The sequence below is a fragment of the Rosa chinensis genome, chromosome 2, assembly GCF_002994745.2.
Source record: "Rosa chinensis cultivar Old Blush chromosome 2, RchiOBHm-V2, whole genome shotgun sequence".
NCBI classification, from domain to species: domain Eukaryota; kingdom Viridiplantae; phylum Streptophyta; class Magnoliopsida; order Rosales; family Rosaceae; genus Rosa; species Rosa chinensis.
This window is the reverse complement of record NC_037089.1, coordinates 79,407,527-79,432,531: the sequence shown is the minus strand read 5'-3', so window position 1 is coordinate 79,432,531 and position 25,005 is coordinate 79,407,527. Positions and strand designations below refer to the sequence as shown.

At 39.6% G+C, this 25,005-nt stretch overlaps 1 protein-coding gene across 1 annotated transcript; it reads left to right on the top strand.

Annotated features, from left to right (window-relative positions):
• The first annotated feature begins 208 nt into the window (after window positions 1-208).
• On the top strand, window positions 209-1,645 carry LOC112188506 (E3 ubiquitin-protein ligase CIP8). The gene has a single exon (XM_024327628.1). It carries the CDS (start codon window positions 237-239, stop codon window positions 1,371-1,373), a length of 1,137 nt encoding a protein of 378 aa, XP_024183396.1. The 5' UTR covers window positions 209-236; the 3' UTR covers window positions 1,374-1,645.
• The last annotated feature ends 23,360 nt before the right edge of the window (window positions 1,646-25,005 follow it).

Sequence of the window (25,005 nt, the reverse complement as noted above, 5' to 3'; positions counted from 1 at the left end):
TACTTCCGGAACACATTTAAAATTTTCTGAGTTTTGATTGGACAAACCCCATCACCACGTGGTACGTTTGTTTAGTTTTGGGTAAACTTTTTTTATTTTTTATTTTTAGGATAATGAGAAGGTTGAAAAAGCGCCCCAAAATTTGGACACTTTCATAATTTGGCCCCAAAAGAAGAAACTATATAAAGTGAAGGCGCGTCCGGGCTAAAACCTTTCAATATTTTCAGCAAACGAAAATGTCCGAGACTCCTCACCTACCTAGCGAACCAGAGCCGCCAAACCAACCCGACCCGCCCCAACTAAACCCCCTCACCCGCTGGTGCACCCATCACAACTTCAACCCCTTCGCCGATCCCATCGATTCCCGCAGCTCCGACGGCGACTTCTTCTCCGACGCCGCCTCCGATTCCGACCGTGACGTCAGCTGCTTCGTCACCGATCTCTTCGACCGTCGCGCCTCCTCCGATCATCATCCCCCCAGCGACTGCGTTCTCGTATCGGGTTCGGATTCGTTCTCGACCGAATTGGAGATCGAAGGTGACGACGGCGATGACCTCGGGTCAAATTCCAATTTGGGGCTAGGGTTTGGGGCCGAGTCAAATTCCCAGGGCTCCGGCTCTGAATTCGGTGACTTTCTAGCTCCGCAAGGGCTTCGGGTTGTTGGGTTGGAGTCCGATTCGGATTCGGATAACGATGAATTCGAAAGCAATCGGGTCAGCGAAGGTATCCAGTCGATTTGGGACAGTATTTTCATGGAGGAGCAGAGAAATGCGTATGAGAATTCTGAGTGGGAAGAAGTGGAGCAAAGAATTGAGCTGCCGGATAGTTCAATTGAGGGTGGAGGAGTGGAAGAGCTATCAGTGGCCTCTGGATTCTCTACTGAAGAAGAAGAGGTCCCCGAAGGAGCGGCGAGAAGCATTGAGTGGGAGATTCTATTGACAGTGAACAATTTCAGGAGGAATGTGGATGATGTGGAGCTTGATATAGAGACTGCTGAGTACATCGAAGAGATTTTCGGGCAGTTTGTGGAGAATGCTAATGCCTGTAAAGGCAGCCCTCCGGCGGCTTTGCGGGCTGTGGAGGACCTTCCTTTTGTGGAGTTTTCAGTGGAGGAGCTGAGCAAGGAGGAGGTGGTTTGTGCTGTTTGTAAAGATGATATAGTGTTGGAGGATAAGGTGAGGAGCTTACCGTGTTGTCATTATTACCATCAGGACTGCATCGTGCCGTGGTTGAGCATAAGGAATACATGCCCCGTGTGTCGGTATGAGTTGCCTACAGATGATCTTGATTATGAAAGGAGCAAGTGCGAGAGGGCTGCTCGTGGCCTGTCGTGGGAATCACAGGTTAGGCTTGATTTTGAACGGTTTGTTTAAGGTAACAATGTGTCTATAATTCCTTTGGTCCGTGTAAAAATTGTACATAGCGTTTTTTGTGCAGTGTTATATCAGAGTGAAATTAAGCTTGTTGTATAGCCTTGAGTTGTCATTGTAATAAATTGATCTTGATGTTACTTGAGGTTGTGTTAGTAGTGTTCATGCACTAACCTCTCAAGGAGGGATAGTGATCATCAAGTTAAAGAAGATGTTTAATTGTGATTCAATCTTCCTGAACTAAATATATGATAATATTCCAAATGTTATTTTTATGAGTGATTGATATGATTAAATGAATCTCATTACAGTAAATCAAGTGCAAGCTGCATTTGATCAAATAAAGTTGAATCAGTAACAACCTCTGTCCAACTGATGTTGCATTAAGAAACATAAAGGAAAATCAAATTATATGCTTCTGATTAATTTGTTGGAGTTGTGATCCTGATAAATTGCTTTGATGTTACTTAAGGGGAATTAGTGAGCTTATGACCATTAGTTTAGAGAAATATGTTTAGAGCTCTGTCCCAAATTAGTTTTATACCCAATGCTTCTTATAGAGTTCTGCTGTGAATGCACTTTGCCAGAGTCCTTCCTGCATTGTTCATTATGGTGCCAAGTGCACTGTTGAAATTTTCATTGGTTTATTAATAGTGTAAAGATTTAGCAGTACTTTTCATAGAACAAAAATTATTCAATGGGTCCGACAATATTACTGCTGTCCAAATAGATGAGGTTGTAGCAACTGTTGATTTACAATTTTACATTTTTTGGCTCCTTTATTTATAATGCTACTATCTTTTGCTAATTATTTGGCTTATTCTAGTGGTGCTACAACCCTCGATGAAAAAGGATAGAAGGGATTCATCACTCTTTTTCATTTGTGTTGGAAATATCTTGATCACAAGGACCGTTAACATAGGAAATTGCTTATGTTGAAAGGCATTGTTGTCTTCCTGAACAATAGGGTATGATCTTACTTGTAATTGTAGTTTACAGTAGTTGCAGCACTCTTCCATCTTCTACCAGTATACCTTTGCTCATTTCTCAGCTCTGTCAGTTCAGTTTGTCCTGAGGCGCTCTAGCGCTGAGCCTTGTACATCATTATAAGGTAAAGGCTGTAGTTTCACTAGTTTCATTACAAGGCAAAGCCTAGTACATTTTTCCTTTAAGCGCATTGATTGTCAGTTGAAAGATACCAGTCGGTATGTGTACTCTACAGTTAATACACATTCCCTTGCATTCTTCCAACAAATGTGCAAGTCTGTATTCATTGAAATCATCTAGCAACTGTTATGTTGAAAATGGAATTTGGTGACGGTAACAAATAGGTGCAGGGCAGAGACTAAGCTAAGGAAGGGACATTGTTGCTTACAGAAACCTGAACAAAAGCTATCAAAAAAATCCCAGGAGGGTCCACGAATATTCAGGAATAGAAATGGTGGACTCTCTTAGTCTATCCAAAAAGAATAAATTTAAAAAAGAAATATGTGAGAAACATATTTACTGATCAAGTCGTTGGTAAATGTCCTCTCTCTTTTCTTTCTTGTGTATATTTTGGTCTCTACTTACTGCATGGCTGATTTGGTTATCATGGTTAGTTTAAAAGCCCAAGAGGAAACATCAATATCCGGTAATATAGCTCATTTTACAATGTTATTCAGAACAATTAAATTGAAAAGTATTTATGCAATAACCACCTTTACCAAAAACTGATATATCAAATTTGGTAAAATGACTAAATACCGAAAGTCTAAGAATTACCAGCTCAATTTTAAAACCAAATTCTTTAATTTTGAAGTTAGTAACAACTGTAATTAAATCGATCAAATGATGGCTCTAGTTAAGCATCCATCACGACCTAGCTGATCTATTTAATCAAGTGCTTCCTCAAGTTTCAATCAAACAAGGCATGTAGATCAAATACCCTAGGACTGTGAGCTTTAATTCTCTCCCTTAAAACCTCTGTGCTCAGGTTATCTTCCTCTCAAGTTGAGAGTCAGTAGTGCTTACCCCCACCCCTTATGGGCGCTTTTGCCTAGGTTTAGGCTTAGATCGAAGACATCTTGCCTCCATTTTCCCTTTTGATATTAAAAAAAAAAAAATCAAAAGATTTCACTCCTACCCCCATGGTGACTCGAACCCAGGACCTGAATCCTAGATAGTGGACGCTCTAACCACTGAGTTAACACCATTTTCCCTTTTGATTGTTTTCCGTTCAGGTTTGTTTAAGTTTCCGTTGGTTTCTCTTTACCCTTCCCATCTTTTTTCAAATCTACTTTTCCTTTATTCCTTAAATCGATCATTCATTGTGCTCCACTGTCACCGGCGGTTCTATTTTCATACATTCTACCATACTATGTAAATATGCTACTTGGAGCTCTACTGTAAATGAGGCTTTTTCACTATTGTACACGATTCTGAATTTGGTGGTGCAACAAGAGACTGTTCCTCCTTTGGCTGGCTATCTCTTCGATCCCATTGTGATCTCCTCTTTTTTTTTTTTTATCATCCTCTTCTTTGTCTGGTACTCTTGATGGTAAAGGATGATCTCCGTTGTGGAGATGATTTGGGATATGTTCTTATTCGTTGTGTTTCTGGATTCAAGATGTATGGGTGTTTTGGAATCGACATCGGAGCCTCTCTCAAGATTTATTGTTCTTATCAGATATTACAACTTGGTGCAACTTCCTCTGCGGCGGTGCTGACGACGCTGCTGCATCATTGTCCTTGTTCTATTCTTGTTTGGGTGGTTACAAGTTTGGGTTCGCCTAGTTTGGGTCTCAAGAGTCTGTTTTTGGTTTGGTTTTGTTTTCTTTCAGTCTGTAATCTGTGGCCCATTTTTTGGGTCTAGTGTTGTATTGATTTTTTTATTATTAATAAATGAGTGCTTCTATTCATACCTCAAAATTTGATATTTTGACCTCCTATACTTAGTGGACCCCCAATTTACTTTTTGAATACCCAATTAGCTAACTAGACCTCCTTAACATCCCCAAAATATCCTTACCTCATAAACCTAACCAAACTTAGGATTTCAAAAAAGAACTCAAGAGGAGCAGTGACTGCAAAGAGGTTGCTGCAATCATGCTGCGTATCACCCTTCCCCTCTAGTTGTCAAATTTTATTAAATCATCATTTTATTTTATTGTTAAAATTTTTGTAGGCTATGTTGTCTGTAACTTGATGGTACCTTTGATCTTGATTAGTGGAGAATTCAATGTTATGTTTACATTCGTAATAATAACGTTCATGAGTTTATAACTCTCAAGGATTAATGACATCATGAAGTTCTTGACCAAAAAGCAAACGACAACATGAAGTATAGCCAAAGAGTCATAGATACATCATAAATGAAGTATACAATTGAGGTACACCGTTTGCTGTTGATACTCCAAAAGCAGAAGAAGAAAAAAGAGAATTCATGTAAACCTGAATTGATCCACCTCTTTGATCAAAAGAAAGAAAGAAAATTTGATCAATCCAAGTTATAAAAGACTTCACAAGCTATATATGTCGCATTTTGAATATAATATAGTTGTCTTCTTTCATTAACAAAATCCTTTCTGATTCTTCTCCTTCCTCCTTTTTGTTACTTTTTTTTTCCCAGAAACTATCAATTGATTTGCATCTCTCTTTTTTTTTTTAAATAATAATAATAATAAGGGCCGGTGTAGCTGCCCTCTAGCCTTGATTAATGAAATCACAGAATACATAGGGGGACATGGTGCCTAAACCCCAGATTACAATAAACATCATGAGAACTTCCTGAAATAATAACAATAGTCTCAACTAAAACAATGTATTCTAACAAGCACCAATTAGTGAAGAGTGCTCTATTGGCTACTCCATTTGCTTTACAAGTATGGTGACATACCAGAAATATAACTCTATTACGAATAAGCATCATTACAAATACCACAGTTTTCCCACTATGTTACCACCAGAATATAAATCCAATGACACTTAGTTTCACCCTGCCACTAGGCAACAATGACCATTTGACCGAGCAAAGAACTCGCTGCCTACCTAGAGCAAACACATTACTGCCACTAGAAGGGTGCGGCCATTTTCCAGAGCAAGGAACTCGCCGCCTTTCTAGAGCAGACAAGGCACACAAAGTGCATAGACCGGGATCAAACCCACTGCATCCTACCAAATACAGGTAGTAACTTATTAACTCAACAACTGCCAAGCAAACATAAAAATAACTATAAACTTTAATATTAAACACAAACCCTAATGGACCAAGAGTAGTACCCCAGGCCCAAGCACCATCAGGCCTAGATTAGGCCCACATTCTGATTAAGGCCAGAAGGGTCTAAACATTCAACCCAGCTCAACATGAATGATTGAATGATGCACAGGCCGTCCCGCCACCACTGTCACACCCCCAAGCCCATGTCGCCGCCGCCACCTTCGGACACCGACCGCCATCGAACAGAGGTCGTCGACAAAGCACTAGCAGATCACATCCCTCACCACCTCTACCCCTATCGTCGAGAGCCCAGACCGAAGAACAAATCCACCACTGAAACTCTCAAAGCCACCCTCTGCTGCGCAATCCGAAACCAAACCACACTCGATCTTCACTGGATATATGAAGAGATCTGAGTGGATCCAACCGCATACCAGCGATCCAGATCAGGTTCGCATCCCAGCCACACTACCGCTCACCACCATCGTGGATTCATGGCATACCTGTGCATACATCGTCGTCAGCTGCAATCGAAGGAAAAGAACCCCTCCCCTCCCCACCTCCGCGGCGCAGCCAGACGGGCACAAATAACAATAGCTGCAAAGTAGAGGTTAGGGCTAGCGCATGGAGCACGTTCCTTTAAAAAAAAATTCATGCATCTATTTATTTGCATCTCTTAAGCTAGCATTGATTTTTGTTTTTTGCTCCTTCTATGCCCTTTTCAGTCATTTTACACAAGTTAAAACCTGGGACTGTCTTTTTCGGATCCATCAAACGCACAGGCTTCCACCACACCTTGCTGCACCACCATTGATCATCACAAGAAAGAGATCACCTATTACCCCTTACCTCTATCACTCAGATTCGGTTGGATATCTTGTCCGGCCGCACCTCCATCACGCTGACAAGGCACAAGATCCACATTGACCCGATGAAGCTCGAGATCCACATCGCATTGATGAAACTCAAGGCCCGCCCCAACACGGAGGGCTGCTAGAAGGGCAATAGGAAATAGAGAAGAAAACTCAGATCTTGGGCGGCTTAGGGTTTCTCTACTTATTTATTTTAGCTTAGGACTGTGTAAACTTAATCTACCGTATGTTAAAACTTAAAATTCCACCTAAATATTGTATTTTATACGGTTGCACCAATAGATCAACCTGATAGCTAGCTCACAGGCCCAAATTTTTTGCCTAATACCTAGACCAAAAAAAAACAAAATTAAAATACATTCCTGGTTTTGGCCATTTTGGGGCTAAAAAGAAACCCTAGATTATGCATCAATTAGTAAGTCCTCTCCGAGCTTCTGTAGCCTTGAAACAAACCAATGAATCCCAGTCGTCCCTTAAAGCACCGGTCGCTACTCAACGCTCAATGCAAATGTGTAAAATGGGTGAGAAGGAAGCAGAGGTACGTAGAGGAAGATCTTCTAGAGGAGGTTGTTGAGCTGTCCAAACAAGAGTTCTGAATCTAGGGTTAGATCGAGAGGAAGAATCTTAAACATACAGAACTAGCTAGGGTTTAGATCGAGTTTTAGTTTTGGGCAGAAATCTGGTGTTTTAGTGATGGAAAACATGAATTTGATGCGGGAGAGATAAGTGTACATCGACGTCAGGTTAATTGTTCTGCCATCAACTACTCTCGTTTTACATGACAAGAATTTCTGTTCCAAAAGCCAAATGATTTAAGAATTTTAAATATGATTGGAAAAGTTAAAGATCTAGCCAACAAATCTGTTCATGCATGGTTTGGGGTAACAATATATGTGCATGTGCTCTATTTTCTTGGTGAATGCTAAATCCATATGTTGGTTTCTGGATTGCCATAACTAAACATTCTGCTTATGATAACTAGGAACCTTTGAGTGTAAAGGTAAATGCATGCTTTCGACTACCAAAGGTATAAATTAACTACTACACACATATCAATTCTTTATCTTATAGACTGAAATTTAGAACATGTTTAGCAGATTCTCTATTTTGGCTTCTTACCTATTTTAGAAAGCATGTTTAGCTTTTTATTTATTTTAGCAGCTGCACCAGACTCCTAAGAGCTTCTTTAGCAGACTCTCTATTTTAGCTCTCTAGCTATTTTAGAGAGCATGTTTAGCTTTTTATCTATTTTAGCAGCTGCACCAGACTCCTAAGTGAAAGCTAAGCTATGAATCAGAGACAAATGAAGAAGAAGATGAGAGAAAGGGAGAGAGGGAGAAAACGTGAAAAATGAGAGGACTACATTGTTACTGAGTTTGTTACAAATTACAGTTTTGCATGGACTTATATATCAGTTGTTCTACTACCAAAGTTACCAAAATACCCTAATATACTCTTAACATCCCCCCTCAACCATAGGCTTGGGTACAAGCATATGGTTGGAGCAAATGTGAAAAGTAAAACCCCATAACCAAATGATGGAACTGGTACCTCTTCTTCAGAACAAGGCCGGGTAATTAACTCCAAAATCAAGGGCAGTAAATACTCATAACATAGCATGCCTCTTTTGATCAGAAAATACTAATCTTGGAGTGACATCAGCTTCAGAACTACTACTTGCTTGAAAGAAATCTTGAAGACTCAGGAACCAATTAGAAAACCAACTTCACCCTAATCAAAAGAGAAATTCCAGAGCCAAGACCATATCCCCTTAATGAGATGACAAAAGAAAGATGATGAGCCATTTCTACTCATAAGCTTCTATCAAAGTAGAGTGTAGCTCCCACCCACGCCAAGGTGCAATATCAGCCTTGATCTTGCAGTCAGAAATTATATCTTTTTCCTTGATATTGTTCACAAGGCCTTCCCTCAAGCCATGGCCAACAAAAGTTCTGCTAGTAACAATTTCATTTTCACCACCATATTTTCAGGAGCTCCATTGTTTCTCAGTGGATAAAATCTTGCCATCTGCTCCACCTCCATAACTCCACTTCACTGATGAACTTGAGACCCTCTGGTCCAATGAGAGCACTTCCTTCACACTAGAGCCATTCTCACAATCCAAAACACAATCAGCTAGCATCTTCTACTATCCCACTTGTCAAGTCAGAACCATCCTTCCAAAATGAAAACAAACTTCAATATTCTACTAATTCTTGTTCTGTAACATTCACTTAATACTTGTTCAAAAATTCATTCAATTGTTCTTCAAACTATATACAACTAATCATCTACTTCTTCAAAATTCAATCAATACTTCAAAATTCAACTCAACTCTTCTTCTTCAAAAATTCATTCAATTGTTCTTCAAACTATATACAACTAATCATCTACTTCTTCAAAATTCAACCAATTCTTCTTCAGCAAATTCCACTCACTTCTTCTTTCAAAATATTTACAACTAATTCTTCTACTTCAAAAACCAATCAATTCTTTTCCATCTAATTCAAAATTCAATTCTTCTTTAAATATTCTATCAATATACTTCAACATAACAACGTGCAAAGTAGACGGATGAACATAAACGACTTAGGAAAGATCCCATAATAGACTAGCACATCAGCAGTATGTATAGTGAAGCGGAGCAAAAAGAATTGCAGAGAGCAGATGAACGTGTAGAGATGAGTGAATCGGAAAGAGATTACCAAACTCTCTGTAATTGTATCAAACCATGGACATGAATCCGCACTCCAATTCCGGTGGAAACTGCCGGAGGGAATTGCTTGTCCTCACTCGAATCGAAAAACGACATCGCACCGAACAAGGCCATGGAAGCTTGATATTGATGAGTTTCAGATTCCGGAATAGAACAACGACGGTGAGAAGCTCAAGCTTGGAGCAAGGATCCATGGCAGAGGGAGAAACTGAATTTGGGGGTTAGGGTTTGGAATTGGGGAAAATCAAAATTGAATGAAATTGATAACACGGAAGTAAAAGATATAGGAACCAAGAACATCTAGGTCACCGATCGAGCTCAGCTCCTGATACCATGAAAGCTGAGCTATAAATCAGAGACGAAGGAAGAAGAAGATGAGAGAAAGGGAGAGAGGGAGAAAACGTGAAAAATGAGAGGACTACATTGTTATTGAGTTTGTTACAAATTATAGTTTTACATGGACTTATACATCAGCTGTTCTACTACCAAAGTTACCAAAATACCCTAATATACTCTTAACACTAAGTGGCTCTCCATTATAACTTTTAGCTATCTCGCTCATAAATATAGAGAGTGAGATGAGGCTCTCTATAATTTAAAACATTTCTTTTGAATTATTTTATATAGATTATAAATACATTTAAACTATTTAATCTTCATTTAAAAAATAATATAAATTCAAAATTAGCTAAAATAGAGAGCATTGATACAGACATATTTCTAAAGTAGCTAGCTAAAATGACTTTTTAGCTATTTTGGCTAAAATTTGACTGAAAAATGGCTAACATTGCTAAAGATGCTCTAAATGGCTCTTCATTATAACTTTTAGCTATCTCGGTCTTAAATATAGAGAGCGAGATGAGACTCTCTATAATTTAAAACATGTTGTAGAGAAACTGAATTTGAGATAAATTTGCTGTGTATTCTCATTGATAATAGGGGCCTCTTTATATAGAAGATTACAATGTATAGAGTTAGAATCATACAAGGAAAGATAATCTCTAGATTCTTCTAATTGAACCCTATTACCACTAGGTCAAGTAACCTAGAGTTTGGATAAAACACAAATAAAGATATCCTTAAACACTCCCCCTTGTGTTGTCCAAACGCGGTGCTTCTCTCGTTGCCTCATTAAAAACCTTGCCGAGTAACAAAAACCCAATGGGACAAAAATAACCTCGGTCGAAGGGGAAAAAGAGCACAACACACCCTTCACGATTCGAGACGAACATGCAGACATCTCCTCCTGATGTCTGTGCCTCCCCCTGATGACTACGATTATGGGAGTTCAGATAATTTCCGCAAGCCAATTATTGCCACATGTTTCTCGAATGTGGATTTGGGCAATGACTTAGTAAACAAGTCTGCCGCATTGTCCTCAAATCGAACCTGGTTCACTTTGATCTTGAGGAGTTTCTGTTGTTGCTGATTATAGAAGAATTTGGGCGATATGTGCTTGGTGTTGTCGCCTTTGATGTAGCCTTGCTTCATTTGTTCAATGCAAGCTGCATTATCCTCATAAATGCTCGTTGGCTCATCTGTGGTAGACTTCAAACCACAATTGCTTCGAACATGCGTAACTATGGATCGAAGCCATATACATTCACGAACTGCTTCGTGAAGAGCAATAATCTCTGCATGATTCGAAGAGGTAGCGAGTAAGGTCTGCTTTATAGACCTCCAAGATATCGCAGTCTTTCCCATGGTGAAAACATAGCCAGTTTGGGAGCGACCTTTGTGTGGGTCAGAGAGATACCCAGCATCAGCAAAACCTTCCAAAACACTTATATCGTTTTGGGATGGGGAGAGGGAACGCAGTCCACCATGTGTGGGGTCCCTGGTACTTGATGGGTCCGAATCCATCTTCTCTCTATAGGGATAGAATAAGCCCATATCAATCGTACCACTTAGGTATCGAAAGATATCTTTAACACCAGTCCAATGGCGTCGTGTAGGCACAAAGCTATATCTAGCTACCAAGTTCACAGCGAATGAGATATCCGGTCTCGTGCATTGTGCTAAGTACAATAATGCGCCTATTGCACTTAGATAGGGTACTTCTGCCTCTAGCACTTCTTCGTCATCATCTTTTGGACGGAATGGATCCTTCTTTGGATCAAGACTACGGACGATCATTGGGGTGCTTGAAGGCTTAATCTTGTCAGTGTTGAAACGCCTACGCATCTTTTGGGTATAAGCTGATTGATGAATCATGATACCATCTCTACGGTGCTCAAGTTCCAAACCGAGGCAAAACCGTGTTTTCCCAAGATCTTTCATCTCAAACTCGGATTTCAAGTGTTCAGCAGTTTCCCTTAACTCTTTAAGGGTGCCAATTATGTTCATGTCATCGACATAAACCGCTACTATTGCAAATCTGGAACTTGTCTTTTTTATGAACACACATGGGCATAGTTTGTTGTTGACATATCCCTTTCCAATCAAATAGTCACTTAGACGGTTATACCACATCCGTCCGGATTGTTTTAATCCATATAGTGAGCGTTTGAATCTAATTGCAAACGCGCTCCGTGGTTTAGGGCCACTTGATTTGGGTAACTGAAGTCCATCTGGGATCTTCATGTATATTTCCGTATCTAGATCCCCATATAGATACGCAGTAACCACATCTATAAGCTGCATGTTCAATTTTTCGAAAACTACCAAACTGACAAGGTAGCGGAACGTTATGACTTCCATTACTGGAGAATATGTCTCCTCGTAGTCGATTCCAGGGCGTTGTGAGAACCCTTGCGCCACAAGGCGAGCTTTGTATCTTACAATCTCGTTTTTCTCATTACGCTTTCTAACGAATACCTATTTGTGACCAACTGGTTTGGTGTTGGGCGGTATTGGCACAACTGGTCCGAATACCTTTCTTTTCGTTAGAGAATCAAGTTCTGCCTGGATCGCATTTTTCCATTTTGGCCAATCAGCTCTACGTTGGCATTCATCAACAGAGCGTGGTTCGATGTCATCGGTCTCAATATTCTCACGCGCCACTGAATACGCGAACACATCATCAATGATGATGGAGTTTCTTTCCCACGTTCCATGTACACTAGTGTAATTTACAGAGATCTCTACGTTCTTATGGATAGGTTCTGACATTGAGGCGTCCCCTAATGATGTCTCTTAGACATAACCATAATCCGGAACATTCTCATGAGACGGCTTTTGAGTATCGATGATCAAAGGATTTGTTTGTGCCTCATTCACTCTCTTTCTAGGGCGAGTATCCTGCGAGCCAATTGGTCTACCGCGCTTTCTTTCGGGACCTGCGGACATAGATGCCACATCATTGCCAGGCTGGGCAATGGCGCCTTCTCCTGATGTCACAGGAGTGGCGTGATGTCCAGTATTTGGGACATCGATCCTTGCAGGCACGTTTACAGCAGGTATGTGTGATCTTGTCACTTTGGCAACAACAGAAAACGCATCAGGCAGAGTGTCTGCTGCTTTCTGGAGCTCGATTATTCTTCGCACTTCAAGTTCGGACTGTGCGGTACGGAGATCGAGATGAGACATAGTGGGGACAGACCACGACAATTCCTGTCGTTCCTGTTGAACATCTGTGTTCTTATCTCCCCCTAACGACGGGAAGACTGTCTCATCAAAGTGATAATCCGCAAATCTAGCGGTAAAGAGATCGCCTGTCAAGGGTTCAAGATAGTGGACGATAGTTGGAGATTCATATCCAACATAAATACTCATTCGTCATTGTGGACCCATCTTAGTACGCTGTGGCGGCGTAATAGGCACATAGATGGCACACCCAAAAATGCGTAAATGCGAGATATCAGGCTCGTACCCAGTCACTAGCTGTAACGCAGATTAAGATTGGGTTGCAGTGGGTCGTAGATGAATTAGTGTCGCTGCATGCAATATTGTATATCCCCAAGCAGAAACAGGGAGATGGGTGCGCATAACCAATGTTCGTGCTATCATCTGTAGTCATTTGATAGCGGCTTCTGCGAGAACATTTTGGGTATGAACATGGGGAACTAGATGCTCTACATCAATCCCCAGTGACATGCAATAGTCATCGAACGTTTTCGATGTAAACTCCCCAGCATTATCAAGTCGAATGGACTTAATAGGATGGTCAGGGTAGTGAGCCCGTATACGGATAATCTGGGCTAGGAGTCTAGCATAAGCAGCATTTCGAGTGGACAACAGCGTGACATGTGACCAGCGTGTCGACGCATCAACCAATACCATAAAATATTTAAAAGGTCCGCATGATGGTTGAATTGGTCCACAGATATCCCCTTGGATTCTCTGTAAGAACGGAATGACTATTTTGGGATCCTTTGCGTAGGACGGTCTCGGTCCTAGTTTCCCGAATGAACAGGCTTTGCAAAATGAGCGAGGGGCCTTAGAAGAAACCAATAAGGATTTTGGTTGGGCCTGAGCGTTCATAACGCTATTAGAAGCAAAATGTGTGACTACATCTCCCATTATGGCTTTAGAGCCATGGAAATTGGTGTATGTGGCGTCATGGCCACCAGGAGGAACAACCATGGCGTCATGCTCATGGTTGGCGCCAATGGTGGCGTCATCACATGGGACTTGGGCGGCCCTATGGCGCCCCAAGACGGCTGCAGCGCCAGAGGCTACAATGGTTGTGGTCTTGCTAAGTCCAGGGATCAATTTTCGATCCTTGCCTCTTCTCACTCTGAAGAATGGATGTCCATGTGAAGTTTTTAGTATACGGAGCATCATATCACGACCAAGATGTCCTAGTCGGTCATGCCAAAGCCAATATGTGTCAGAATCCAAGAGATCTTCTCTTATTACATTATTGGATTCAATGGGTCGAATTTTAGTGACATAGAGTCCACTAGATTGACACATAAGCTTCTCTAAGATGCGCTTTCGTCCGCAATCATTAGAGATAATGCAAAGGAATTCTATTCCGTTCTTACTATGCCTTTCCGCATGGAATCCGTTGGCTCTTATATCTTTAAAGCTTAATAAGGTTCGATTTGCCTTAGGAGCATAGAGAGCTTCAATGACTTTAATCAAGGTGCCATTGGGCAAAAGGAATTGGGTCATTCCATGTCCTTGAACTAAACTTGATGGCCCAGCCATCGTAGTCACAGATGAATATGTAGGCAACATCTCTAAGAATAATTGCATATGTCGTAGAATGGTGTGCGTAGTCGCACTATCCGCAAGACATTGAAGTTCTTCCATTCCTAAAAGAAAAGCTCGTAATTAAAAAGGAGTCATAAAGAAAAGAACTCAACTTTTATTAATAAGCCAAACGGAATTACATCATCGTTTCTTTAACCAAAGAAAATCTAATCCAATAAACTAGTTAATGCAAAACAATGTAGTCGTCTAACTTCTTTCGGTAATTCCAATGTAAATGTGACCAGGTGAGTAGAGAGATGTCGGTGGAGCAAAGCTCGCTTAAGTACCACTTATCTCAAAACTTTTCTAGACATCACACTTACATTGAGTACGCCTACTTTGAAGAAAGACTAATATCATTGGCATCTACTACAAAAGTAATATGGCAATTGCCTACATCTCTTGGAAAATAAAAAGACTTAATCAAAATCGCCAGTTTCTGGGTCTTGATCCTTGTAGTCTTCCACCCTTAGATCGAGATCGCCATCTTGATCTTCTTGTTCCATGTAATTTTCCTCCCTTGCTTCACAATACATCTTGTATGCGTTTGCAACATTCTGGGATGCAGTACACTTCCTTGCCCAATGTCCACTTGATCCACATCGAAGACAAAGATCTTTATGGTCAGGCTCCCTTGATCGAGATGCTTTAGATGCATGATTTGGACGACTATTACTCTTGGTGGCGTCACCACCATAGCCGGAGGCTCCGCCTCTCTCTCTCTTCACACATTGACCTCCACGGTTCCGTGCACGCCTCTCTTGGCAATTTCCTTCCTCTTTAGGGAGAGAATATGGACCATAACGTCCAGAATTGTTCCTACTCTTAGGGTTTCACTCCTTGAGTCCTCCCTTGGGGGCGCGACTATAGTTAGACTCCGGAATAGACTTGGTTACCACAGGTCTAGCGTTATAGTTCTTCACAAGTATGTTGTCATGCTTTTCAGCTACGTTCATGGCACTAATAAGCTCATGAAATCTTGTGATACGTCCTACTTTCACATTAATCCGATAATTTTTTGAAATCATCAGGGCAAAGACGGGGAAGGTAGAGAGAGTCTTCTCGATCAACATCGTATCAGTTATGGTTTGACCACAAAACTCCATCAGAGACTTCATACGAAGAGCTTCCGAGTTATAATCAAGCACAGACTTGAAATCACAAAAGCGGAGGCTATGCCATCTGTTAGCATTAAAGCCACCCTCAAGTGCAAGAGGTACAAGTTATAGAATAGGGGATTAAGTAAGGATGTCGAACCCACGAGGATTGGTAAATCCTTTCCTAGCTAGGGAAAACCTAAGGAAAAACTAGAAGAATATGCAAATGTACAATCACAAACAAAGGCTCACAAGTGAACCAAAGTTCATGGTGAGTATGTGCAAGATGGTGTGTAGAGATTTGATTTTGATTTTGAGATTGGTTTCTATTCAAATTGAAACAATGAAAGCAAGTAATATAAACTAACCTAAACAAAACAAGTTGTTATCAAATGGATGAGAGTTAGGGCATCGGGTTTCACCTTTTGCCTCCCTTGCAAGCATTAAAGCAATTGAATATGAATGATGCAAAGCTAATTGTCCAACTACCCTCTTAGCATCCGGATATGACTACTAAGGCTTAAACCCCTTTCATTTTATTAACTCTAACCGGATAAGTCTAGAGCTAACTACCTAGAAACAAAGTCAATTACCGGATAGGTCTCAATCATTTGCCCCTAAATGCATAAAGCTTAGAGTTTAGGTAACCAAGCAAGCAAACCAATCCTATCTCTAGGTGATTTTAGCTCACTACCCTCACATGCACACATGGTGTGCTTTCATGCTCCCTTTTTGCCTAGAGGTAATCAATCTCTAGAAAAAACTTCATGTCATGGCAAACACATAACTCAAATTGATTAGGTCTAAGTAATGCATTCAATTATTGACTTAGCATGTGAGAATGACAACATGAATTTGCATCAATTTATAAACAAAAGCATCAATCCAAGCAAGTTTGGCTAGGGCTTTCAACCCTAGCCCCAACTAGTTCACTACTCACACATAGCTAGATACACAAGCTTCAACATTCTATTAAACATCAAATACATAAAGAGATAGAGAGTAAAGGGTGACTATTGATGATGCCGGAAGAGGTGGTGGAGATGGGTCTCCAAGAACATGATGTGGTGGTAGTCACCTCCTTCTCCTTGCTCCAAGCTCTTGATATTGGTAAGAATAGTGAAATTTAGGATCTCTAAGATGAGTTGTGGTGTTGAATGGTGGAGGAAATGAAGGTTGTAGTGGTGGCAATGGAGGTTTTAGAGGTGGAGATGGTGGTTTTAGTGGTGGAAATGGTGGTGTCTTCTCTAGAGAGAAAAATGGATCTTGGATAGGATGAAGATGATTGAATGGAGTCAAGAATTCTAAATAATTGGTCTTTGGCCTCTTTTTGATCAGCTAGGTGTGTCATCTTTGGTCCCTAAGTGTGCAAGAGATGCTCTTACACCATTGTCCCCCAAATGGTCCCAAATTGGCAAGGTGATAAAAGGACAAGGTGTAGGGAGATATTTGAATTTCAAGTGATGGGAGATTCTCACCACCATGGTCCTCCTTTGCTGGAGAAAAGACCCTCCATGAGTGGTGGCTCACCGGAAAAGTTTGCCGGAAAAATCGCCGGAAAAGTCGATTTGGAATTTTCTTCCAATCTCCGTGTCTTGTTCCCCTAACTTCAAATCTCCACATTTCAAGCCTCAAATAGTCATTTTTTTCTCAATGCAAGGTTTCCTACAAATAAAAGGAAATAGATTAAAAAAGGTAAAATAGCATGGAAAACAAATCAATTTTCATAATTATGGGCACAATTGCGTAAGTAATTTGTGACTCAACACCATCGCACTTCTAAATCAGGAAGCAAGGAGTCACGAACGTTGCCAAATCGCTGCTCAAGTTCTACACATAGCTTTCTTGGGTCTTCCTCATTGAGGTATTCACTTTGGAGCGCGTCATTCATGTGCCTTGTCATGAGAATGATGGCTTTAGCTTGATTTGCTTCAAAAGCAGTAGCTTGTTCAATGGAGAGCACGTTCTGACTAGGCTCTTGGATGGCTTCCAGAAGTCCATCAGCCTTAAGATGTTGGCACACATCTCGGACCCACCTATGGTATCCCGCGCCAGTTGTCTCTAGTGGAACAAAGTTCAACTTGTTCAGGTAACTCATCCTGAAAAACAACACAAGATTAGGGTTAGTTTCGAAGCGAAAAAGGCTACCACGAAAAACTATTAAATTTCTTAGCGTAGTCGCTTCCAAGAAATTGGGAATTTTCTGAGCGTAGTCGCTTCCAAGAAAATCTGATTCCAAGAGGGGTTTTGGATTAGATCGAAACAACGATGTATGTGGTCGATCGTTTTTCTTCTCAACAAACTCTAAGTTTGGAGGACTCTACAAGCTCCAAGCTTGGAGTGATCACGAACCCCCACAATTCGGCTTTTGGTCTCCCCTATGAAGAAGAAAGGGGGGTAGAAGAAGGGATGTTGGAAGTCCCCGAGAAAAAGAAGAAATTGAAAAACTTAAAAAACGGGAACTTTTAGAAAAGTTTACCTTGAAAATTGGCCGGGAAATTTGACCGGAAAAGTCATTGTAGATGGCCAGAAAAAGGGTCACCGGAGCTCACCGGAAAAGTGTCCGGAAACTGGTGGCCAGCAGTGGTGGCCGGAGTTAGGCAGGGCTGTTGCAGGGGTTGTGCGGAGCTGCTGCAGGGCTTGTGCGGAGGCTGTGCAGGGCTGGCAGGTAGATGCTCGGTAGGTGCTGCGCAGGAGCTAGGTAGCTGTCGGCAGATGCAGCCTGCAGGCACAGGGGTGCGCATGTGTAGGCAGGTGTTGACAGATGTCGACAGGGGTCGGCAGTGGCTATGCGGAGCTCTCGGCAGATGTCAACAGGGGCAGGCACAGGGGTGCGCATGGCTCTTGGCAGCTGTCTGCAGTATTCGGCAAGACTCGGCAGGAGGCTTGCAGGGGCTGTCGGCAGGTCTCAGCAGGTGCAGGCACAGGGCTCGGCAGATCTCGGCAGTTACTCGGCAGCTGTCGGCAGGGCTCGCAGGGGGCAGGTTCGAATTTTCCGACGGCCGGTTCAGGTGGTTCCGCCGCCGGTTCTGAGCTCCTTGGGATTAGGGCTTCGATATGTGGGGTGGTGGTTGCCGGATTTTGAGTTTTACAAAATTAGGGTTTTCAGGGTTAGAGCTTTGTGCTGATAACGTGTTGTAGAGAAACTGAATTTGAGATAAATTTGCTGTGTATTCTCATTGATAATATGGGCCTCTTTATATAGAGGATTACAATGCATAGAGTTAGAATCATACAAGGAAAGATAATCTCTAGATTTTTCTAATTGAACCCTATTACCACTAGGTCAAGTAACCTAGAGTTTGGATAAAACACAAATAGAGATATCCTTAAACAAAACATTCATTTTGAGTTATTTTATATAATTTATAAATACATTTAAACCATTTAATCTTCATTTAAAAAATAATATAAATTTAAAATTAGCTAAAATATAGAGCATTGATACAGATATATTTCTAAAATGACTAGACAAAATGACTTTTTAGCTACTTTGACTAAAATTTAACTCAAAAATGACTACTCTTACCTATCCAAATCTAATAATAGTATCATTAGTATGCTAAAACTTTCAGGAATCCAGGTAATATAATGTATGAAATAGGTAATTAGTTAACCGGCTAGTTATCGTCCTGGTCGAGATATACTGCAGTGGTACTTCTCTCTCAACCGGTTTAGATGAGAAATGAAGTTCGGATCCATCAACCTACAAAGAAAAAGAAAACTCCATTAATTAGGATACCCCATTCATCATCATCTCCAAGGAAGAGAAAAAGGAAGGGCTGGTGAAAAGGAGTCAAAGCCTTATGATTCTCTGAATTGTCATGTTTCTGAGTTTAAGTGCCCACTAAAGCCGAAAAGAACAAAAGCCAGTGTTCCCTCATAGAGTCACAGTGAGTGACTGGTGCAATCACTAGTTGTACTTTTTTTTTCCGTGTAGACAAAAGTTGTACTTCATTTTGGTGAAAACAGAAGTTTAACTTGTAATGCGTGATATCTTTCTAACCATTAGTATAAATTGGAGAAGTAATAAAGCTAAATAGAACAATGCCATTGTTAATTTAGGGTTTTTATCAACAACAGATGCTATATACCTAGATGAATTAAGCAACACTTTGGTGATCGATCATTCACCTTTATGATCAGATCTATCTCTCTGTATATATTTCTGTAGTCTATTTATACAGTTCCATGTAACATCAAGATCTTAGAAGAATATATATCTACTTTTCGATATAACTTGCAGTTGCTACTATCTAGATCTAGCAATCAATGATATAATTTAGATGCTTCTACTTCAAAAGAATTTAACGAGGAGTCGTATGCGGTGAAAATCTCATGTACGGTTCTGTAGAGTGCAAGTAACACTGATTTATCTGTAAGTTTTTCCACTATCACTAAAAAAGAAAACATCAAACTCTGCCTTAGGTAAAGTTGCCATAATACACGGGAAAGAAATAAAATTCAGGCAACATTTTCAAAGGAGTTGCAAATTGATCGGCTGGTTCACCAACTATTGATGGTTCTAAAACAGCTAAGCATACGTTATATGAAATAATACCTAAAATTACTACTGCAAAAATATATAAAAGATCATTTGGCCATGCGGGTTCTCCATAATTATGACCCATTTCTTTAGCCAATTTAGCGATCGTTCAAGTCAGGTTTTTTTGTTATTAGGATAGGTGAATTATTCTATATCCATCCCGTCTAAAATAAAATATAATGTGATCTAAATCAGTTAAAGGTCAATCAATCTAAACTATGGTAATTAATTGAGTTACCCACTTCCAGATCTATCTGTCTGACGTTTGAGACCATGAAATTGGGTTTACATCACCATCAGTACACATAACAAAAACGAGAAACTGCGAAGAAAACAAATTAACCAGTCATTTTCAGTAATGGAGGAAAAACCTTATGGCTCTGGTAGTGTCCACAGAGAAACAAAGAGCACTATCAGTAGTAATCCGTCTAGAAAATTATTTAATCGTTTAATTATTTGAACTTTGGGAGTGGCTGTAGGTTCAAAAGAGTCTACAAATTAAAGACCACACACGATATTTTTTTAGGAGTGGGGACATGGAATTATTACTCCAATTATTTTGGTTTTGAAAATGATGTTATATAAATATAGGATACAGTGCTTTGCCTTCTTCATCAGTTTTTGTTAGTATTATTTCTAACCGTCCTGGATTTATAAGCTTTTCTTCATGGGATGAGATGAAAATTTCACATTCCGAATTGCTTTGCTTAATTGGTCGCTGGTATATTGCTTTAAGACTTTTAAGGTTGAACACTTTGTCTTAACCTTTTTGCATTCTCATTACTTACATCTTCCCGTAAATTTTTGACAAGAAAAGCATTTTACAAACATCTTACGCTTACACCCTTAGAGAAAAAAGAGCAAAAACAGATGAAACTAATCTATATTTTACATGGATACTCATATTCGAATGGCGAAGATTGTTTACATGGATGACGGACCTTGGATCCTCCCCTATAAGCATATATCACAGATATACTGAATAATTTATTTGTAGGCAAAACTAAACACCACAAAAACGCAATCCAATGGTTAATCATGATCGAAAGCCAGACTGTGCAAGCAGTTTTGGCTTTTCTCAATGAGTACAATCAAATTAATCTCGTCCTCTCTATTCTGCTAGATATCCCCATCATTTTGTTTTTCCATGAAGATTATGATGTTTCTAACCTGATGAGAAATTTTGGTCAAGAAGCAATGGATGATATGTTAACAATTGGGTTAGACAAGGGCAAGTAGATTGTAGATAATGTTCTGAGATAAAGGAACAAGAACAGACAGATCATAGACCAGGACAGAAGCAGCATCACATAAGTAAAACATAAGCAACAAGCTGTAATAGCAGAATGTCTATGCAAAAAAGGGTACATATGTCTCATAATATACTGCGCGCCGTATCAATTAGCTAGGGAACGATATCTCAATGAAATCGATGTTGTTAGCTTCACCATATTGCGTCCACTGAAACACTGAGATTGACGGATCATAGTTAATGTAGCAGAAAAGCCGGACCTGACATGAGGCTCGTGAGTCGGCCATCTCAGGCTCAGTGTCTCGTTATGCCTATTTTTTTTTTTTGGTATTTAAAAAAATTATTAAGTAAATAAAATGTATGTTTTTTAACAAACAATAAATTAGTTTAGTTGGCAAGTTGCATTCATTTCTTTTATGTTACTCCTAGCCTAGATTCGAATTCCCTTTCAATTGTGTATTTATTTTTTTATTTTTTATAAAAAAAATGTAGGTCCATTTTGATTTTTTGCCTCAAGTCTCAAAATCTCAAGTCCGAGCCTAAGTCAAAAATTAATTAACCATGCATGTTAGGACAATTGAGTGAACCCGACCTGTACTTAATTAGGGATAAGTTCTGATTTATAAGTACCATATATACTGAGAAAGTGATTAGTGTAGGGTCCTAGGATTTTCAATGATAAAGTAATATCAAATTGAGTGGGAACGAAATTTACTATAATTCAATCATAAGTGTACTGCAATGAACTATGCATATGCACGCTCACCCTTTTTTTTTTTCCCCTCTCAATGTCTCTTCATTACATTAACAAACTATCGTAATATCTTATAATATTTTTTTTATATCAATATTCTCTTGTAAAGTCCAGCATAAATATTTTGCTACGTTAGAATATCAAAGATATATGACTAAACTAATTGAGTGACGATGGATGTTCAAGACTACTAAACCCAATATCAAAATGAGTGGTGACATCGAGGAAGAACGTACTATTCCAACAAAAGGCACGATGAGATCATGAGGCTTTATTACTTCTGTTGAGAATATACACATCCCACATGGGAAAAATGGGACTTTGCCTATGGGTTTATAAGGGTTTGGGCCACTCCATCTATTGCCAATTAGTTTTGGATGTGAACCCCAAATTACTTTATCATGATATCAAACTCCAGATTACTTTATCGATCAACTTCTACTCTTTCTACCACCGCAGCTATTTGCACACATTATGAATGAGAAGAATAGAAGGGGATAGAGAAAGATTGAGACGTTGAGAATCTTGTAGGAGTAAAGCCAAGCATAGCTATAGCTATTAGGACAAAGCATCACCAAACTCAGAAGCCAACTTGTTAATTTTAAAACGCCAATTTTACTTTACTCTTGCACCTTTTTTTATTACATTCTTCCATTTCTCCTATAGCTCATTTCATTTCCCCTATAGCTCATTTCATTTCCAATACATATTCAACATCCAAATGAGTTAGGCAGAGCTTAAAGCAATTGATGCCATAAACGCTACGTTTAAGCACCACACCAATTCATTATAAAACTCAGATTAGCAACCAAATACCCATTATAAAAAAACAGACATGAAAAAGGTTAGAACAGTGCTTTGGATAATCTAAGACAAATTAATGCCATAAACGCTATGTTTAAGCACCACACCAATTCATTATAAAACTCAGATTAGCAACCAAATACCCATTATAAAAAAACAGACATGAAAAAGGTTAGAACAGTGCTTTGGATAATCTAAGACAAATTAATGCCATAAACGCTATGTTTAAGCACCACACCAATTCATTATAAAACTCAGATTAGCCACCAAATACCCATTATAAAAAAAAAATAAAAAAAAACAGACATGAAAAAGGTTAGAACAGTGCTTTGGATAATCTAAGACGACCGGACTTTACAAATAAATCACCAGAAGTAGCAGCAGCAAATGAACACTAACAACAATATTGATGATGCGGAGGTAAGCACCCAGATTTTAAAAAATGGCGGAAATGACGTCTCTGCCGATAAAATAAACCCTAAACCTTAACTATTACAAGTACGTAAGCACATGTAGCTGTTAAGTGTGAGTCAGTCTTACTCAAAATGCACCACCCAGAATTAAGAAAATGCATAAATACATTGCACCCAAGGTGACAAATCTTGTTAAAGCACTAGAATAAGATTATTTGATGGACTAATTAGCCTGAGAAGGAGATTATTTAATTGCTTAAGCAAAAATGGAGCCTAGAAAGAAAGACATAATTAATCAATTGGGGGGGTTTAGTAAGCTGATGATGGGATTATCCTGTATTAATCTGTCTCTTGCGATCTCATGACTTCAATGGAAAAAACTAGTAGGGTTTGCTTCTGGGAAAGAAGGTACAGAACGTTCATGCTGTTGGAATGAGAATCTGACAAGTGTAACTAACGGGTATTTTGTCTTCTTGTGCTTTCTCACCAGATCATTGGCAAAAAATTTCAACTTCTGCTGCCTTGATCATGAAAAATGTTGGAATTATCAGTTCAGAGAAGTAATTATAACAAAAAATCTGTATAGTGTGTTTTATTTAGGGCTGCCATTTAGTTTGGTAATTATCAAACCGACCGAATACCAGTCAATATTTTAGGTTTGGTAAACCGACTTTTTAGTAATAGAAACTGATAAAATAGAAATCGAATATTACTGAAAAAGTTGATTTGATTTTGGAAAATATCGAATCTACCGGTTATCTATATATAAATTATACATAGTTTTCAATACATATACGTGTATATTAAGAAATGTAAACATAATTATTTTCATAATAGTATTAACATTATTACTGATACTAGATTAATAGTATATGTATTTTAATTAACCTGAAAAAATATAGTTAAATGACTATTTTTATTGAGATGATTAAAGCATAATGTCATATGTATATAAGGAGAGCTATAATCAGATAAGCAGATGAATCTAAAGTTTTCCATAACTAATCAAATTAAATAATAGATTATTGTTATTGATTCGAACAGATCGAGTGACAGCCATAGTTTTACTATTAAAGACATGGTTTTGTAAAGGAAAACTATGAATTGTAATATTCCCTTTCAAAAAAAATCAATCATTATTTAGTTAAGAGGCTAACTACCAATTAATTACTACTTAATCAATAATTTGGAAAATACTTTTTCATAAGGTTAGATGATACTTTTTCATTAGGTTAGATGAATTTTGAAATCGTTTTCATATTCTCCAAAATGAACTACTTCTTGGTTATGAGATAAAAAATGAGAGCTCTCGCTCTCCCTTCTCTCTGGTGACTAACCTTAGGGTTTTGCCGTTCGATTTCCTTGACATGCGACTGATTTCGCGAAGCCTGGCCGTCGAGTCTTCTAGACTCGAGTATCTTCCCCTTTCAACCAATTGGTTGTTGCACCTTCATCCCGTCATCTTTTCGTCGGGTCTCAATTCCCACAGTTTGGCCCGTGTTCACGCCGCTCTCCTCTTTTGGGAGGGAGATGGGTGGCGGTGTTGTGGTTTGGGGGACCCAAACTAGATCTGGGATCCCGGCCCTATTATCTGGTGGCGGTTGGTTGCTGTGCGTCTAGCGCTTGGACGTAAGTGTTCGTCTTGGCTTCAGGCGGTGTCCAGGATGCAGGGTCCCCAGGTCAAGGTGCTATGGCTGACGATGGTGGCAAGTCCTCCCAGCAAAGGGTATTCTGATCTATGGCTCGACGGAATAGGACGAGGTGTGCTGGGGCTGATTAAGGTTGGTGGTGGCGGCGCTTTGGGTTCTTCCACTGGCGACTTTCGATGGCTGCAGTGGGAGCAC